The 20,496-nt window shown below is 45.9% G+C and overlaps 1 protein-coding gene across 1 annotated transcript in view; it reads right to left on the bottom strand.

Annotated features, from left to right (window-relative positions):
• The window catches only part of trdn (triadin), a 389,006-nt gene that overhangs the window by 212,081 nt on the left and 156,429 nt on the right, over positions 1 to 20,496 (bottom strand). Inside the window, exons 7-8 of the mRNA XM_041187396.1 lie at positions 11,128 to 11,139; positions 394 to 687 (exon numbers count right to left, since the gene is read on the bottom strand). Coding sequence (XP_041043330.1) covers positions 394 to 687; positions 11,128 to 11,139 — 306 coding nt within the window. The remainder of the gene's footprint in view (positions 1 to 393; positions 688 to 11,127; positions 11,140 to 20,496) is intronic.

The raw sequence follows: 20,496 nt of genomic DNA, 5'->3' as shown, positions 1-20,496 counted from the left end.
TTTTCAGAACAAACACATAGAAAGACATAAATAGGCCCACTTAAAAACATTTGAGTTTACTTTGTTTTTCAGGCATCTGAATTACACAAATGAGGCACAAATGATATATGGTATGAAGGAACCAAATGGAAAAAGAACACTTGCTTCTCTGTCAGAATAATCTTTGGTTAAGGTTTCAGTATAAATATTGTGAAAAGGTCAAAATGATTTTAATTGTTGTACCATACATTGCTATTATAAATAAAGACAATAGTGGCCTAATTAATTTTTATTTTACAGCTGTCACTTGTAAAAATTGAATTTATGCCCCATGTTTTTTCATTTGATGTCTCTCAGGTGCCTTACTTTGGCTTTTGTTGCTAACAACCTTTTTGTCATTATTTGTCTTTTCACCTTTATCCTTTGATTTTGGCTTGCCTTCTTTGGTAACTTTCACTTGTTCCTTCCTTTTGCCTACTTCCTCACTCTTCAGTTCTGCAGGCTCCTTCTTCTCTCTCTTTTTACCTGTTTCAGCCTTAGGTTTTTCATGTTTCATGGCCTTCTCTTTCACTTGGAGCTTTGTCTTTGTTTTTTCCTCTGTCTTAGATATCTTTTCCACTTTTTTTAATTTCTGTACCCTTTTCTCCAATTTAATGGTTTTGAGCTTCTTCACTTTTTCCTCAGCTTTGGGTACTTTAACTTTTTTAGCTACTGGAGAAAACAGAAGGTTCTATTGAAGTAATTTTTCTCTTTTAAGGCTCCATGTTTTGAAATGTAATAATTTGCTGGCATGCTTAATTACTTAAGTTCTAGAAATAGTCTTCAAACACAAGTAGGTTTTGACTATTGCCGGAAAAAGAGACATACTATCAAAGCTTTCCATCTTGCACTGATAATTTTACATTGCTTTTCAGTGTAATTCTTAGCACAAACAGCCATTTGCTCACCGTGCAAGCTTGATGCTGAAATAGGGCACATCAGAACCATCCTGCAAGATCATTGTTCGCTATAAATTGTGCAAACTCATTAATGGTCCTAAGGCCACCACTTTTGACCCTGAAAAGTGCCCATTCTAGCTCACATTACCCTGGAAGGATGAAGTATCTGAAAAATTTGAGCAACAGGTAAAGCTAGCCATTGCACGCTGTTACTATGCAATGGCAACGTGAGTGGTGGATCATATCAAACAGCACATGCCTTTAGCTGTTCGCAACAGGCAAAGAAATGACTGTGCTCAACAAGCCCATGCTTGCAAAACTCAAAACATAATGTCCAACATTAGATGTGATTCTGCAATTGGACAACACTTGCTAAACATCCTGATTGCGCAAAGAATTACACCGAAAACCACTTAAAGGTTATCAGTTGGGCTCGCAGTATAGTTCAATTATGCACGCTAGAAGGCACATAGGGCTGAATTTTCTGTCTGGTGGTTGGGGGGGCGGTGGGTGGGGGTGGGAGAGTGGGATCAGGGCTTGAGTGGGAGCAGACCTGATTGCTGCTGGTGGTCGGGTCTGCGCCACCATTTTAAGCAAGAGGGCCTTAATGCCCAACTCCCGAGGATAGCAGGAGTGGGCTGTGGTGGTGAGAGTGCATTGTCTGCCAGGTCCAATGGCGACCCGGCGGCCTGTTTATCAGAAGCGCTGGCAGCCTTTGCAAGGCTGCTCACAATGTTAAGTGGAAGGGCTCACCAGAGGGCTTCTGGGGAGTGGGCCAGTCCAGAGGGTAGGCCAGCGGAGCAGGCGAGGCTGGAGGGTTGTACAGTGGGACAGGCCAGGCCGGAGGATAGGGCAGGGGGGCCAGTGTGCCCCTCGTTTCTCAGATGACTGCTTTGCTGCCCTCCTCAAGGAGGTGGCAGCATGGTGGGAGGTGCTGGTTCCCGAGGATGGGAGGATGAGGCTCCCCCACATGACGAGACGTGCCTGGGAGATGGTAGCGAGCACCCGCTACCTCGTGCGATGCACCTGGATCCAGTTTCACAAGCGCTTCAACGACTTGTTGCACTTTGGCAGGATGAGTACCATATTGGCATTGGTCATGTAACCCAGCAGGTCGGCTTACCCCCCTGCTGCCCACCACCACCCCCCCACCCCCCGCCAACCAAGTCTGAGCATAGGGACTGCATTGACTCATTGATGGCATTTGTCCTTTGCTGGATGGGCAAGCAGATATTGCCCATGCTGAGGTCAGCCTGAAAGGGTGATGAGGAGATGTGTTTAGCCCCAACAGCATGTGTTACACTGAGTTCCACATGACTGGTGTGGGGGCAACCTGGAGGAGCTGCACCTAGGCGCTGCACTCCAGGGCATGTCCAAGTCAGGGTGATGACATGCTGGGAGGGGAGCTTCAAGCTGGCTTGTCAACGAACCACCTGCTGCACTGTGCGCTCCACGTGCTTGCGCCTCCTTGCTATGGAAGGATATACTGTGTGGTGCCTAATGTGATGTAGGCAGCATGTGTCCAAGGAGGGATTTGGGGGGGGGGGGGGGGGGGGGGTGGGGGGTGGGTATGGAGCAAGTCTAGAGTCTTTGTGTGAGTGTTCGGCAGCAGCAAGGTGAGGAGGCACTGGAGCCCTGATATGTCCCACTCTGGTTGGGGTGGGCCGTGCGCGAAGAGAGTCCATGTGCAATTTTCACTAATCAATGCTCTTCTCTCATTTTCAGGATAAGAATTCTCATAACAAGGAAGAGCATGTGAGGACTGGCGGCAGCCAGGCGCAGATTGCCATTCTTAGCTGCTTCGAGCAGGAAGTTCTGGATTTGGAGAGGCGCCATGCGCCAAGTTCCATTGGTGTCGATGAGGCTGGGGTGCCACGGCCAAGCATTTATGCCCAACAGTGAGGTCAGCATTGTTCTCCCAACAGCCTTTCAACTGCTGAATGTTAATTGATTTAATTTTGCAACATGGCTTGACCATTGATTATGGAAGGATGAGCGCATAAAGATCCTGGGGACAGGGATACACTTTGACATTGTCTCCACGTTAACTGATCCACTGTCCTTGTTCTTCCTTTCAGCATCATCACAGCAGGGCCGGGAGGAGGAACAGCAGAGGCCCCCTCTCACACCTGAGGGGCCTGAAGTCTCACCAGCGTCACACCATTTCTACGAGGCAGGAAACAGCGCAGGTACTATCAACTCGGTGGGAATTCAAACATTGATTAGTGTCCCAGGGCACAGTGGTGAGGGCACTTCACAGTCACTGGAGGGGCTGGCAGAGACAGAGAGTGCCCATGGTGCCAGCAGTCGGAGGACTGCAGGGGACTGGGCACAAGTTCAGTCAGTGCCTGATGATGTGCCTCTGGAGACGTCCACGACACAGCAGGTGCAGGAAATGCAGCCGGGGTGTGCAGGAGCATCTGGGGGAGATACATGAGGCTATGCTTGGCTTGGTCTCCGTGGTGGAGGAGCCTACACAGACGATCGCCGAAGCAATGAGCCACATGCCCGAGTGCCATGTATCCTCCATGGAGAGAGTGGCGACTCACGTGGAGACCCTCCTCCAGGAGACCCGTCAAAGCTTCTTGGGGGGTGCTCTCTAACCAGCAAGCCCTCACATTGACATTAACCTCAGCTGGTCAATGCCAGTGTGGGAGATGGTTTGGGCATCAACTTTCCCAGCTTGGTGCCCATCCATCCATAGTGAGCAGGCAGGTCCGAAGCAACCTCACTTCAGTGCAGCAGCAGCCTTTCAGGGTACTCCAGATGAGGGCGGCAGCTCCTTTGCCCCTCTCCCTGTGACCATAGCATTCAGTGAGGTTGCGACGACTGGGGAGATGCCAGCTGTGGAACTGGCAGCTCCTTCCCAGGAGGGCCAGCACAGGCCCCACAGGCCAAAGGATGACCGCCAAGGTCATTGAGGCCAACAGGACAGCAGAGTCAGCTGGCTGTCTCAGATGCCATTCCCAGTGAGGGGGCAGCACCAAGATATAGCACCCAGAAATGTAATCATAAGGCACCTTAGGCACACCACAGTTTTATCACTGGTGCTTTTGTGTTGGCCCGAGATGAGGTCCTTATGATTTGTTTTCTTTGGTAACACCATTCTCTTTTTTTTTGGAATAAGTTGGTTTGCTTGACAGACTGAATTCAGATATGTCACCATGGCTGAGGGTGCCTCTTTTCTTCTGCATGTGTACAGTTTCCAAAAGTGTAATGAGTGCTTGGTTGGACATTCAGCTTTATTGACATGGCCCTTAGTGACTGTTCCTAACCTGGCAGATTTTGTACTTAGGTGTCGAGTATCGAGCCTACAGCCCAGGCTTGTCCTGGTGGTCCACAAGTGGTGTGCTAGCTGATAGTTTATTGGATTAAAGCCTCCCAGATGTCCGTGGAGTATGCCTGAGTCAGTGTCTATCCCCTCAGTTTCCCTGTGCATGCTCATCCTTGCTGGACTCAACGTGTGCAGCCACAGCCACTGCGTCGACAGCTTCATTATCCACTGCGTCCCACCTTTCCAGCGGAAGATTGTGAAGAGCGCAGCATGCAACCACTATCAGACACGATGTGGGGGATACTGGAGTGCGCCCCTTGAACGGTCCAGGCATCGGAAGCACATCTTGAGAAGGCTGATGGCTCTCTCTCCACCACAGCCCTTGTGGAGGCTTGTCTCCTATTGTAACACTGCTCAGCTTCTGTTCTTGGATGGCGGAAAGGTGTCATGAGCCACCTTCTGAGGGGATAGCCCTTGTCACCCAGCAATCACCCATCAAGCCAGGCTAGAGCACTGAAGAGTCATAGAAACATAGACACAGAAACTAGGAGCAGGAGTAGGCCATTTAGCCCATCGAGCCTGCTTCGCCATTCATTATGATCATGCAACTCGATAGCCTGCTCCTGCTTTCTCCCCATACCCTTTGATCCTTTTCGCCTGAAGACCTATATCTAACTCATTCTTGAAAGCATACAATGTTTTGGTCTCAACTATTTTCTGTGGTAATGAACTCCACAGGCACACCACTCTCTGGGTGAAGAAATTTCTCCTCATCTCAGTCCTAAAAGGTCTACCCCATTTCCTCATACTGTATCCCCTAGTTCTGGACTACCCCACCATCAGGAACATCCTTCCTGCATCTACCCTATCTAGGCCTGTTAGAATTTTATAGGTTTTTATGAGATCCTTCCTCATTCTTTTGAACTCCAGTGGATATAATCCCAATCGATTCAATCTCTCCTCATATGTCAGTCCTGCCATCCCAGGAATCAGTCGAGTAAACCTTCGCTGCACTCCCTCAATAGCAAGTACATCCTTCCTCAGATAAGGAGACCAAAACTGCACACAATATTCCAGGTGTGGTCTCACCAAGGCCCTGTACAATTGCAGCAAGACATCCCTGTTCCTGTACTTGAATCCTCTGGCTATGAAGGCCAACATACCATTTGCCTTCTTTACCACCAGCTGCACCTGCATGCTTACCTTCAGTGACTGGTGTACAAGGACGCCCAGGTCTCATTGCACATTCCCCTCTCTCAATTTATAGCCATTCAGATAATAATCTGCCTTCCTATTTTTGCTACCAAAATGGATAACCTCACATTTATCCACATTATACTCCATCTGCCATGCATTTGCCCACTCATTCAGCTTGTCCAAATCACACTGAAGTGTGTCCTGGCACCTGGGAGTATCTGAGGATGTAGGCATCATGGGAGCTGCTTGGGTACCTTGCACAGACTTGTAGAATCAGCATCCTGTGATCACACACTATCTGCATATTCATGGAGTGGAATCCCTTCCTGTTGACGAAGGCACCAGACTCACCTGCTGGCATCTTGATGACCACATGTGTGCAGTCTATTGCACCCTGGACGCGGGGGAAGCCAGCAATCATAGTGAATCTTCTTTGGCTTTCTGTGTCTGGCTTGCCTGGTCCCAACAGTAGTGGATGAACGTCAATGCACACCTGAACAGAGCGTCTGTAACCTGCTTGACACAAGTATGGACAGCTGATTGGGAGACACCGCAAAGCACCCACCGAGTCCTGGAAGGAGCCAGAGGCATAGAAGTTGAGGGCAGCTATGATCTTTAGAGCCACTGGCATGGGGTGTCCACCCAATCATTTTGCTGAGATCTCAGGCCCTATCATCTGACAGATACAGTTGACCTGTCTCCCTTGAGAGATGGAGCCTCCTTCGGCACTGCACCTCAGAGATATTGAGGTAGCTGCTTCACCACCTGTATACCCTGGCAGTAGGATAGTGGCATCTTCTGCGGTCCCTTCCGCCTTGGACTACCTCTTGGCCCTGCGCCCCATGTGTCTGCGCCTGTCCTCCCAAAGGTGGCTTACAGGGGGCTGAATGTGCACTCCTGGCCTCCTCCCCCTTCTAGCCCTCCCTTCCTCCTCAGAGGAGCTGCCTTCAGTGGACAGTTCAGCTCCCATTCCCAGGCTAAGGGAAGGCTTCCTGAAACCTGCAGGCCCAGGAAAGATTACTCACTGCAGAGTGCTGAACTGAAGATTAAGAGTCCAGAAAAAGCAGCTGGTATGTATTTTGAAGTACTGCAGATCAGACAAGCAAGTTCCAAAATCTTTCAGAAATAAATGCTTTACTGTGCACACTCGCGACCCCAGTAAGCCCTCTTATCATGCCCGTGGATGAGGTTAATACAAATGTGTCCTACCTGCCTGCCCGTTCCCCCCATGCCAAGCCAAAGATTGCACGGGCGCCAAAAAATCAGCATTGATAGGCGTCTCAAGAGCCTTAACTAGCCTGCTAATTAATGGCAGGTGCGTGTCAGATATCATCGCGCGCCTGCCTAGCGAAATATCACGATGGAGAGTGGTAACATTGGGACGCTCGCCCGATGTAACCACGCGTCATTTTATGCATGGACATGCAGGGCCCGTTCCCCCACGCCGATGGGAAAATTCAGCCCATATATTCACACGTAGGGTTACAGACAGAAGAAGCATGTCTACTTATCATGCCATTTCAACTAAACAGAAGCTTGTGAGATCACTATTCCCTGGTTCACTCCTCATGGCATTAACTTGACCAATCAGGGTCAACCTGCCCTGTTTGAATTTGAAATAAAAGCTTGGCGGTTAACAGTTATCTGTTCTCAGCTGCATTCTCCATTGCAACACCTCTACCAATCAGAGACAACTTGCCAACAAATCAGCACTCTCTTCTCATTCAGTATAAATTGTCATTCCTTTTATTGTTGGTTCTTCTTGGGTAACTGTCTTGATGAGTGTAAGATAAAAAGCTTTGATAGTATGTCAAAAACAAAAACAGAATTACCTGGAAAAACTCAGCAGGTCTGGCAGCATCGGCGGAGAAGAAAAGAGTTGACGTTTCGAGTCCTCATGACCCTTCGACAGAACTTGAGTTCGAGTCCAAGAAAGAGTTGAAATATAAGCTGGTTTAAGGTGTGTGTGTGGGGGGCGGAGAGAGAGAGAGAGAGAGAGGTGGAGGGGGGGTGTGTGGTTGTAGGGACAAACAAGCAGTGATAGAAGCAGATCATCAAAAGATGTCAACAACAATAGTACAAAAGAACACATAGGTGTTAAAGTTAAAGTTGGTGATATTATCTAAACGAATGTGCTAATTAAGAATGGATGGTAGGGCACTCAAGGTATAGCTCTAGTGGGGGTGTATTTTTTTTAAAAATAATGGAAATAGGTGGGAAAAGGAAAATCTTTATAATTTATTGGAAAAAAAAAGGAAGGGGGAAACAGAAATGGGGTGGGGATGGGGGAGGGAGCTCACGACCTAAAGTTGTTGAATTCAGTATTCAGTCCGGAAGGCTGTAAAGTGCCTAGTCGGAAGATGAGGTGTTGTTCCTCCAGTTTGCGTTGGGCTTCACTGGAACAATGCAGCAAGCCAAGGACAGACATGTGGGCAAGAGAGCAGGGTGGAGTGTTAAAATGGCAAGCGACAGGGAGGTTTGGGTCATTCTTGCGGACAGACCGCAGGTGTTCTGCAAAGCGGTCGCCCAGTTTACGTTCGGTCTCTCCAATGTAGAGACCACATTGGGAGCAACGAATGCAGTAGACTAAGTTGGGGGAAATGCAAGTGAAATGCTGCTTCACTTGAAAGGAGTGTTTGGGTCCTTGGACGGTGAGGAAAGAGGAAGTGAAGGGGCAGGTGTTGCATCTTTTGCGTGAGCATGGGGTGGTGCCATAGGAGGGGGTTGAGAAGTAGGGGGTGATGGAGGAGTGGACCAGGGTGTCCCGGAGGGAGCGATCCCTACGGAATGCCGATGGGGGGGGTGAAGGGAAGATGTGTTTGGTGGTGGCATCATGCTGGAGTTGGCGGAAATGGCGGAGGATGATCCTTTGAATGCGGAGGCTGGTAGGGTGATAAGTGAGGACAAGGGGGACCCTATCATGTTTCTGGGAGAGAGGAGAAGGCGTGAGGGCTGATGCGCGGGAGATGGGCCAGACACGGTTGAGGGCCCTGTCAACGACCGTGTTTGGAAAACCTCAGTTAAGGAAGAAGGAGGACATGTCAGAGGGACTGTTTTTGAAGGTAGCATCATCGGAACAGATGCGACGGAGGCGAAGGAACTGAGAGAATGGGATGGAGTCCTTACAGGAAGCGGGGTGTGAGGAGCTGTAGTCGAGATAGCTGTGGGAGTCGGTGGGTTTGTAATGGATATTGGTGGACAGTCTATCACCAGAGATTGAGACAGAGAGGTCAAGGAAGGGAAGGGAAGTGTCAGAGATGGACCACGTGAAAATGATGGAGGGGTGGAGATTGGAAGCAAAATTAATAAATTTTTCCAAGTCCCGACGAGAGCATGAAGCGGCACCAAAGTAATCATCGATGTACCGGAGAAAGAGTTGTGGAAGGGGGCCAGAGTAGGACTGGAACAAGGAATGTTCCACATACCCCATAAAGAGACAGGCATAGCTGTCCGCCCTCACGCCTTCTCCTCCCTCCCAGAAACATGATAGGGTCCCCCTTGTCCTCACTTATCACCCCACCAGCCTCCGCATTCAAAGGATCATCCTCCGCCATTTCCGCCAACTCCAGCATGATGCCACCACCAAACACATCTTCCCTTCACCCCCCTTATCGGCATTCCGTAGGGATCGCTCCCTCCGGGACACCCTGGTCCACTCCTCCATCACCCCCTACTCCTCAACCCCCTCCTATGGCACCACCCCATGCTCACGCAAAAGATGCAACACCTGCCCCTTCACTTCCTCTCTCCTCACCGTCCAAGGACCCAAACACTCCTTTCAAGTGAAGCAGCATTTCACTTGCATTTCCCCCAACTTAGTCTACTGCATTCGTTGCTCCCAATGTGGTCTCCTCTACATTGGAGAGACCGAACGTAAACTGGGCGACCGCTTTGCAGAACACCTGCGGTCTGTCCGCAAGAATGACCCAAACCTCCCTGTCGCTTGCCATTTTAACACTCCACCCTGCTCTCTTGCCCACATGTCTGTCCTTGGCTTGCTGCATTGTTCCAGTGAAGCCCAACGCAAACTGAAGGAACAACACCTCATCTTCCGACTAGGCACTTTACAGCCTTCCGGACTGAATACTGAATTCAACAACTTTAGGTCGTGAGCTCCCTTCCCCATCCCCACCCCATTTCTGTTTCCCCCTTCCTTTTTTTTTTCCAATAAATCATAAAGATTTTCCTTTTCCCACCTATTTCCATTATTTAAAAAAAAAAACACCCCCACTAGAGCTATACCTTGAGTGCCCTACCATCCATTCTTAATTAGCACATTCGTTTAGATAATATCACCAACTTTAACTTTAACACCTATGTGTTCTTTTGTACTATTGTTGTTGACATCTTTTGATGATCTGCTTCTATCACTGCTTGTTTGTCCCTACAACCACACCACACCCCCTCCACCTCTCTCTCTCTCTCTCTCCGCCCCCCACACACACACCTTAAACCAGCTTATATTTCAACTCTTTCTTGGACTCGAACTCAAGTTCTGTCGAAGGGTCATGAGGACTCGAAACGTCAACTCTTTTCTTCTCCGCCGATGCTGCCAGACCTGCTGAGTTTTTCCAGGTAATTCTGTTTTTGTTTTTGTTTTGGATTTCCAGCATCCGCAGTTTTTTTGTTTTTATCTCTGTGTTTAATTGATAGTATGTCTCTGTTTTCAGCAGCACTCAATTCTGTACTACCAAACACTGAAAGAAAGATTTCCTTTGGTGAACCTGTATTATCAGATCAAAGAAATATCAATGTCATTACCCATTATTTTTGATAAAATAGTTTCTTAAAAAATGATAAGAACGTAACCTATCAAAATATAACTCTGCTTTAACTGTTACGTGGGGATGCTTTTACACTGCAGCTAGCCTGCTTCTGGTCATTGCCAGATAGTTTATTCTGTATAAGTTAGGGTCAATTTTCAAAGCTCAGTGTTAGCTTGGAGACTTGCTTGTGAGGAGTGCTAAATGGTCAATCAAAAAAGTCTCTGAAGTGGGGTTTCAACCCACATCCTTCTGACTCAGAGGCAAGAGTGTTACCATTGAGCCAAGGCTAACATTTGTGACTATCTTGTGATCTTGTAACCAGGGGTGCATATCACTCTTTCTTCAGCTGGACTATCACATCTAAATGGCAATGACCAGAAGCAGACGAGCTGCAGTGTAAAAGCGTCCCCACATAACAGTTAAAGCAGAGTTACGGTTTGATAGGTTACGTTCTAATCATTTTTAAGAAACTATTTTATCAAAAATAATGGGTAATGACATTGATGTTTCTTTGTTCTGATAATAAAGGTTCACCAAAGTGCCTCTACTGATTATGAGTAGTGTTTACCTTTTAATGGAGCTTTTTGTTTTGTTTCTTTTTTTGCTTTTATCTTGCTTTCAGGTTTTTGGCTTTTAGTCTCTGAGTGTGAAAGCACATATATGAAGATTGGAAAAACAAGAAAAACACAACAAAAATAGCATGGGTAAGGGATGTCATAAAACAAAATCTATTCTCAAGAAAAACAAAGAATGGTAAAAAAAAATTATGGTACACAAAATATATTATTTTCATCAAAATCTGATTTCATTTCAGCATAAACTGAGAGCTGGTGTTTAAAAGGTAGCAGACCAATCACAGTACTGAATACAGTAATGGTTGTTCTATTGTGTTTTTGCATATCAATTTAGTTAGAATTGTAACAAAATAAACAAATGAGTCAAAATATATTAATGCCTAAGCAAAGTTTCTTACCTGGTGGTGCAGCTGAAAAAGACAAGAAGGGAAGATGATAATTTCAAAATCATTATTCTGTACATATTTTTTCTATAATTAAAACTGATAAATAATTATAAGAATGCATAGCCATCTTCTATATTGCCTTTTGCTTTTGGGCACATTACATGGGTTCACCAAACAACTACCAATAAAAACAGTGAAGAGAAAAAGACCATAAGAACGCATGAATCATGGAAAGCTCATCAGCACTGAACTCATTCCTTGTGATGTACCATACATTTGCATTTCTGTGGACTTTACCCAATCTATTTATAGGATAAGATGATATTGTGTGACATTATTATATGAATGATTAACTTATTCAAATGAAATCCTATTGCCCGCTATTTTAATTGGGGAATTAATCTATTCCTTTTATTTATATGTAAAACATTAATACACTAATGCCTCAATTAAAATTGTAGACAAATGACTTTCGGATGAATATAATCTGTTCATTCACTAATATCACATGGTATGTTACATGGCATTATTCTTTTGATGGCGACAAATAGTATCAGGTTAAAGCTCCAAGATAAAACTGTATATTTTCTCTTTGCCTGCTACGTTTCATTGGACTTCAGCATACCATTATGAGCAAGATTTATAAAAGAAAACAATAATCTTAAGTAGAATTTGGTCATGTTATATCTTTCATTAAAGTAAACTTTGAGCTTCATGTTATTCTATGCTGGAAAAAGAGCACAATGGAATGTGCAGTATAGAAACCTGATGGAAAATCTCACAAATGGCACCTTTTGAATCTTAGTTGGTCTCTCAAGGAGAAGTAGAGATGAAAGTCAGACATTCCCCCACAGAAAAAAAATGATAGTTGGAAAAACTACCTTTGCACATTCTCTGGTAGTCAGTTAGAGAAATAATAATGGCACAGGTTTGTGAGTAGATAGCATGCTTATCATCTTGGTAATGGAATGATTTCATTAGCTCCCCCGAATGTCTTAGTGGATAAATGTAGTCTCTGTAAGTGAGTTATATGTAAGCAGGAAGCTTCTACACAGGGGTCTCACCCATTGGTTAGAAAACCAGTGGGATTCCCACGTCACTTTTTTTCTGGATGGCCAGATGCTATTTAATTCGAATCAAGCACTTATCTGGACAGCTTCTCGACTCCCAGCTGATTAAGGCCCCAATAGCCTCCAAGAGCAGTGGGCACTACTGGTACTCCAATGGGGCTTACAATGAGAATTGCTGATGGATTCACAGATAGAGGCAAGTGTGAGTGGGATGAGATTTGGATGGGAGGGGGTTGTTGGAGGTGGGGGGAGGGTGGGGGCGATAGGCTTCCTGTGGGGCCCCTCTTCCCAAAGCCGAGTCCCCCAATTAGGCATACCTTTCCTATGAATGAAGGATTCCCCTCTCCAACACCCCCCTCCCCACACATCCCTACCCTCCCCATAAGCTGCTGGGAAACCCAGTAGGGTTTGCTGGGACCCTCCCCAAAGACCACTTAAGGGCCTCAGTTGTCCTCTGGGCAGGAAGGCTGCCCAAAAACTTTACCACCCTGGATTTGATCGGGTGAGGTGGAAGGACAGCACTCTCCTGCCTGACATGATTCTTCCCCCCCACAGCTTCCTAACTCACCCGGGGGGGGGCATTAAATTGCTAGCATGGTCCCTGACCTGTGTTGTGTAAACTATATGAGTCCATGTGGCATCAGCAATTCTACAATTGGCCTCAGAAACCTTGGATCAGGCGAGGAAATGTCAGCCAGCTTTCTGTTCCAGGTTGCTATCCAATGATTTCTGATTAAATGCATGCATGTTCTGGGCACAGTAGGACAGGCAGCCAAGGCTGGATTCTGGTGTCTGCTATGATTAAACAGCCTGTTAACCCTTTTTCTCTGGGATCACACATTTAGGATGGCCATTTAGGTGATGCATCATAGGATTGAGCATCTATGAATTACAGCCCAGCAGAATCTTCAGGAGAGAAGGGGGATAAATTGTTAAAATATCAAAGATTTTCACTACTTAATTAAATTAAATCTCGATATTATGCAGTTGACAGATTCTAATTATTTTATGTAGAGTATACAATTATGACAGCAGTTTACTAAATGAGTATAATAAAATGCATTTCCCTGTAGACACTATGCACACTTGACTTTCATATGATTAAAAGCTTCTTTGCAGCAAAACTCACAGGCATATTTACAAAGAATATAAGTTTCACTGGGATTTAAGAAAGCCATGGACAAGGAATGAAAACTGCAGATTTTGAGATATATATCCCAAGGCTTCCCTGTCAAGAAATTGTGCTGTGTAAATTGTGGAATCTCAGTTTGTAGACTGTTTGCTCAGATGTGCATCTGGAATTTAATGGAGAACTCAAAGACGATGAATTCTGCAATTTTTTTTTACAAGTCTCTTCCCGGCTGAGTTGTGTGGAGGAATCTCTTAAGCCTGCAACGTGGCTTGAGTCTTGAGGTTTAAGTACCTATGAGGCTAACAGTGGTCACAGTTATTTAACAATAAATCAGACTGCAACTTCAGGCAACAACACATGGGCAATTAATGCAGAAATCAGGAGATTCTTGTTATTTTGCTCCTCCAGAAGCTGCACTATGACAATATCTCAAGGTGAAACTTGCCACTGAAACATATGCTAAGGCAGAATTTTGCCCTTAGTGGGCGGACTCAGCGGGGGCGGTTGGGAAGCCAACTGCTGCCCGCAATCGGCACCAAACCGCAATTTCATGCTGGCGGGCCAATTAAGGCCCGCCCAGAGTGAAAAGCGAGTGGCAGCGCTCAGCACTACCTGTATGGGAGGGGGAGGAGGGAGAGCGGTCCGAGCATGAACTTTGCCCACGTGCACGAGTAAGCGCTTCATAATCTCCCTGAGGCACAGAGCTGGCTCAGGGGGATGAAGCGTTGTTAAAAAGACAATTAAAAATGTAATAAATCAAGTCCTCTCATGTGGCTCTGTCTAGCTTATTAATTCAATTGTAAAACTTTTATTTTGGGCAGAACCTTTAGCTCGGCGGGTGGGTGTGCACCCGACCCAACCAAGCATGAAATGATGTGTGATGACATCGGCTAAGCATGCCGATGTCAACGCACAGTCGCACGATAGTTCGGTCGGCGGGCGTGCTGCCCTTAGCGTGCGGGAATAGTGGGGGCAGGTGAGGCAGTCGGGAAGCCGATCATCGCCCGCGATCAGCAGCGCTCCACAATTTTACACTGGTGGGCCAATTTAAGCCCGCCCAGCATGATACGCGAGCAGCAGTGCTGAGTGCTGCCTGTACGGGTGGGGGGTGGAGGACGAGCAAGCCTAGTGTGTGAAAGAGCACTGAATAATTGCCCTGAGGCACGGAGCTGCCTCAGGGAGATGAAGAAAATATTGACAAGTTATTAAACAGCAGAAAAAATTAATGATACTTGTCCCCTCATGTGACATGACCAGGGACATGTTTTTAATTAAAAATTAAAGTTTTTATTTCATTTGTATTTGATTTTGGAAACCTCATCCCGCCCATGGATTAGCCTTTCCTCCCTGCCCGCTAACTGTTAGGCTGGATGGGCAGCAAAAAAATTAGGTTAATTGATTACTTAATGGCCTTAATGGGCCTTTTAATTGTCGGCGGAGCAACTGCCGACTCCAGCTCACGTCTGCCAACCGAACTATCGCGCGACTGCGTGTTGATGTCAGCACGCTCAGCAGATGTCAATACGCATTATTTCACCCTCGAGCGGGTCGAGTGTGCACCCGTCCACCGAGCGAAAATTTCTGCCCATGAAGTTGCTGTCCTTGTATGAAAGATACACACTAAACATGACAGGAAAACTTAGGACTGAACTATTCAAATGTGAGTAAATTTTCATGTCATGACATGTCTTAATTATTGCCATACAATCTCAGTTGCAATGAAATTACACTTTGACAAGTGTGGAGACTAGGGCGGAATTTTCCATGCCTGCTGGCATCGGCCGTGTTTGGCAGCCTGAGCGGACAGTATGGCAAGAGCGCCAAAGCTTGGTTTCACGATATCATGAAACCAGTTTGCAATCATCCACTCAGCCCGTCAATGGCGGGCCACATTTCCCACTGTAGGATGTCGGGAAATTCATCTGCGTTTCATTGTAAGCCCAGCTTGCCGGAATCATCCCCCACGCAGGATCGTCTGGGCACATAGGCGTGCAATCACATCAACATGTTTCACAACTGTACATAAGTGATATGCACCTGGCAAGCTGCACTTCACTCGGGACTTCGAGGTTTGGTTGCCTACTTTGCTTCAGGCAGCACTCACGGTCATCAGCGTCAAGCTTCACAGATAGCACCACATAAATTTTAGGGAGGCACATGGGCAGGTCTCTATCTACCAGATCAGCCATAAGGCAGGGATGGCTTTTCAATGGCCGTAGGGCTAGGGCTTGCTTAGGGGAGGGGGAGAAGTAGCCTCAGGCAATGTCAGAGGCTGCAAGGGCAAAGGCTGTAGTGAGGAAGGTGGGTATACCAGGGGGTGTGTGGGGGCACAAGTTGATCTGTGCAAGTGGCCTCAAGATGGTGGGGGCTGAGAAGGCAGTCTCCAGAGGAGATGAGGCCAGATGGAGATGTGAGGGTGTGTCTGAGAGAGTGAGTGGTGATGTCTCTTGAACTGGCAGCGAGTGAGATTCCAGTGAATGTGGGATGGGCTTGAGTATGTGAGTCTAGAGTAATGAGATGGTTGCCTTACCTCAATTCATCCTCTATCTATATTGGATGGCCAATCTCATACGTGTAGCATTAGCGCTGCATTGGCACAGCATCGCCTACCAAGCTGAAATGGTAATGGTGCTGCCCCTCCTACAGCGGGCCTCCACACCATCCAAAAGGCATGTGAGGGATGCATCATTAAACCAGGGGCTGCAGTCTTCTTGCCTTTTGAGGCCAAGTTGCTTTTTGCAGTAGCCTGGGCTGGAAGCACTGAGAGGTGTGCGTGCGGGTGCGCTTTAAATGTGGTGCCAGGCGTCATGAAGCGTTGACGGCATGGTGAGCAAACTGGAGCCTGCCCATCATCGAAATGGCATGTTTTCCTGGAATGGATGATTAATGAGGCGTAGTTTGGATGACACAGCGTGAGAAGCCACCATTGCGGCCGGCAGGTAAAACGTTTTCTTTCCCGCCCACTACCGCACTTTAGTGCAAATCTGGGATGATTCCGCCCTTAGTCCTTTAGATTTTAATTACTGTTGGAGATTTTTTTTAAAAAGAAAAATCAAAACTTTTCCTCTGTCACTTTTTTTTTCCCTTAATTGCATCTGTTTTTCCCCCTTTGAGTTTCATTTCCTGCATGTGATTTGACTTGAATTAGATAATCTAATTTACGTTTTCTGCTTTAAACTGTGTGTGGTTTCTTGCGAATTCTTCAATTTTATAGATTGAGGAGATGCGCAGTTGTTTGCCCTCTTCACAGAGGGCACATTAGAGGGCACCATGTGGAATGGTTTCAAATGACAAGTTCCAATGCAAAAACTCACAGGTAGTTGCAACAAGTGGCTAGTGCCATTCTTTCACCACTGATCGTAAAATCTGGGCATAGGCCTGAATTTTTTTGGTCGTCGGACGCACGCAATCAACGGGCCAAGGAGTGGCCGGGAAACGGACCCCCAACCGTGATTTCATGCTGCTGACCAATTAATGGCCAGCCAGCGTGAAACGCATGCTGAAAACCTCAGCAGTGCCGGGGTGGGGACAGGAAGAGGGCAGGTGATGGCGTCACTTTGGGTGGGGGTGAGTGCCGTGAGAGAGCTCACTGAAGGCAGACAGCTGTCTCAGGGAGCTACAGACCTGCAAATAATGAAATAAAGGGGTAAAAAGCTGCAAAATAATGTCCAAGCATAACAATCAAGCACCTAAAAGCATATCTCATAAAACTGCTGTGCCCAGGTATTTCTTTTTATTTTATTTCATAGCTGAGATTTCATCCCGCCCTTGCATGAGGTTTGATGAAAAAGATAAAGGTCGCCTGACCGATTAACTCATCCGCCAACTGTAAGGTTGGAAGGGCCACAAAAATTTGCAGACAAGTGCATCATTAATGGGTTTAATTGCCCGCTTAATTGTCGGCGGGCGTGCTTCTGACTTTTGCGCGCACCCGCTGAGCAAAATATCGCGTGAGTGTGCGATGATGTTGGGACACTCGTCCGATGTCATCTTGCGCAATTTTGCACCTGCCCTCGAGACCGTAAAGTTTTGCCCATGCTTTCCTGTAAATGTCAAAAGACCATTCTCCTTTTATTCAGTAATGCCTTTATCTTTGAGGTTCCTTAGTTCACATTATGGGTTACTTTTCCTTAGGATTTCTCCCATTCTACCACTTTACCTTCAGCAGAAATATCAATTATGTCTGTAAATTGGGCTTCTGCCTGATGTCCACTGAAGTTACAGCAACAGAATCGAAGAAGGCCCAAGGAACTTCCAGATGTATATCAGTCACTGTGCTACTGCAGAATCGTGGGCATTATGAGTTATTCTCAGGAACAATACAATCAGTTACTGATTATTCTTCTGTTAAATTCAATAATGAGTTATGCATCTCATTTATCACATAATTTACATGTACAGTGAGAGTGTGCCATAATTTATAGCTTGGTTTTGTTCTGGTTTTGATAATTAAGAAAGATTTGACTAATATGGTACCTTATCACAACTCTCAGCAATATCTCACCAAATCTCACACAAAATAAGTTGACATTCAGCAATTGTTATAATGTATGCAAAATTGGCAGCTATTTTGGATGGGGGGAAATGAAATAAACAGCAGTAGTTTAGCAGTTAATCTGCTTTTGCTTGAGAATGTAATGTCTTCCAGGAACACTACTTGCTCTTATCCAAATAATAGAGCATAAAACATAGAAACTAGGAGCAGGAGTAGACCATTCGGCCCTTCAAGCCTGCCCTGCCATTCATTATGATCATGGCTGGTCAGCCAACTCGATAGCCTGCTCCCGCTTTCTCCCCATACCCTTTGATCCCTTTTGCCCCAAGACCTATATCTAACTCCTTCTTGAAAACATACAATGTTTTGGTCTTAACTACTTTGTCTGGTAACAAATTCCACAGGCTCACCACTCTCTGGGTGAACAAATATCTCCTCATCTCAGTCCTAAATGGTCTACCCCGTATCCTCAGACTGTGACCCCTGGTTCTGGACTCCTCCACCATTGGGAACATCCTTCCTGCACCTACCCTGTCTATTCCTGTTAGAATTTTATAGGTTTCTATGAGATTCCCCCTCACTCTTCTGAACTCCAGCGAATATAATCCTAACCGACTCAATCTCTTCTCATATGTCAGTCCCGCCATCCCAGGAATCAGTCAGGTACACCTTCGCTGCACTCCCTCTGTAGCAAGTACATTCTTCCTCAGATAAGGAGAGGGAGGAACTGAAAGAAATCATTATTAGTAAGGAAATGGTGTTGGGGAAATTGATGGGATTAAAGGCCGATAAATTCCCAGGGCCTGATAAGCTACATCCCAGACCACTTAAGAAAGTGGCCCTAGAAATCGTGGATGAATTGGTGGTCATCTTCCAAGATTCTATAGATTCTGGAACAGTTCCTACAGATTGAAGGGTAGCTAATGTAACCCCACCATATCTACTGGAATTTTTCGAGGATGTAACTAGTAGAGTTGATGAGGGGGAGCCAGTGGGTGTGATTTATTTGGACTTTTAGGAGGCTTTCTAAAGTCCCACATAAGAGATTGGTGTGTAAAATTAAAGCGCATGGGATTGGGGGGAGAGTATTGAGATGGGTAGAAAACTGGTTGGCAGACAGAAAACGAAGAGTAGGAATAAATGGGTCTTTTTCCGAATGACAGGCAGTGACTAGTGTGGTACCGCAGGGATTGGTGCTGGGACCCCAGCTATTCACAATATATATTAATAATTTAGATGAGGGAACTACATGTAATATTTCCAAATTTGCAGATGACACAAAGCTGGATGGGAGGGTGAGCTGTGAGGAGAATGCAGAGATGCTTCAGTGTGATTTGGACAAGCTGAGTGAGTGGGCAAATGAAGAGCAGATTTAGTATAATGTGGATAAATGTGAGGTTATCCACTTTGGTAGCAAAACCTGGAAGGCAGATTATTAGCTGAATAGCTATAAGTTGAGAGAGGGGAATGTGCAACAAGACCTGGGTATCCTTGTACACCAGTCGCTGAAGGTAAGCATGCAGGTGCAGTAGGCGGTAAAGGAGACAAATGGTATGTTGGCCTTCATAGCCAGAGGATTCGAGTACAGGAGCAGGGATGTCTTGCTGCAATTTTATAGGGCCTTGGTGATATCGCACCTGGAATATTGTGTGCAGTGATACAAGTAATGCTATGGAAATTTTAATTAACCACTTGTGCAAGAAGATGGAGGCCACAGTTTAACATCTCACATGATGGACAATAACAAGTTCCTCTGTACTGAAATAGAGGGCCTGCCAAGATAATGGGTTGAACGATACGGGATGGGGTGGGGGTGTAGGTTCACAGCTCACCACCTACTGACCCCCACCCACCGCACAACCCCCCCCACTACCCCAACCACTACTGCCCCCACAGAAAGCAAAGTCAACATAGAGCCACATGCTCCACGTCGACGCACCCCATAGCATAATGCGCTGCAGATGAGCTAAATGAGAGCCAAGTGTGGATTTCCAAGTGGGGAGAGAAAGGCCCACTCTCTGGAGCTGCCAGCCAATTGGATTGACAAACCCATACAGAGAAACATTGCACTTCTCACGTTACTAAAAGTAATTCTCATTCCATTGTCCTATAATTGTATATAATTGTCCTGCATGAGAAAACAAATGACTACTATAACTGACAGTTTTTTTGTTCTCAGCCTTGTCACTCTTAGTTAGAAACATGCAGAGTTATGTATTTTACAGTGTGGCAGTATGACATAATTGTGTCAAAAGCAATTTTTCAACCGCGGGAACTATTCTTATTTAATTTCCCTTTTACATTATATCAGTGTTAGTTTTCAATGAGGTTCAGTGGTTAAAGTGAGATGGGTGAAAATTTAGTTATATATGATCATCACTAATTGGCTTCTCCTATCTATGGCACCTTACAGTCTAAATATGCTTGGCCTAAATAGCCAAGTGGTTATGGTACTGGGTTTGTAACCCCAAGATCAAGAGTTCAATTCTCACAATGGCAAACTATGAAACAATGTAACTTCATCTGAAACAGATGGAAATGAGTTTGTACTCAAAAGAGTTACAGTCTAAATACCTTCTGTGTAGATTGCACCATCTTTGGCTCAAGTGACACATTATTTTGTCTAAATAATAAACCAAAAAGGTCAAGTTCACTCTTAATAAGTTCAAACTTTTATAAACAAG

The sequence above is a fragment of the Carcharodon carcharias genome, chromosome 5 (assembly GCF_017639515.1).
Source record: "Carcharodon carcharias isolate sCarCar2 chromosome 5, sCarCar2.pri, whole genome shotgun sequence".
NCBI lineage: Eukaryota > Metazoa > Chordata > Chondrichthyes > Lamniformes > Lamnidae > Carcharodon > Carcharodon carcharias.
This window is presented reverse-complemented; position numbering and strand designations above follow the sequence as displayed.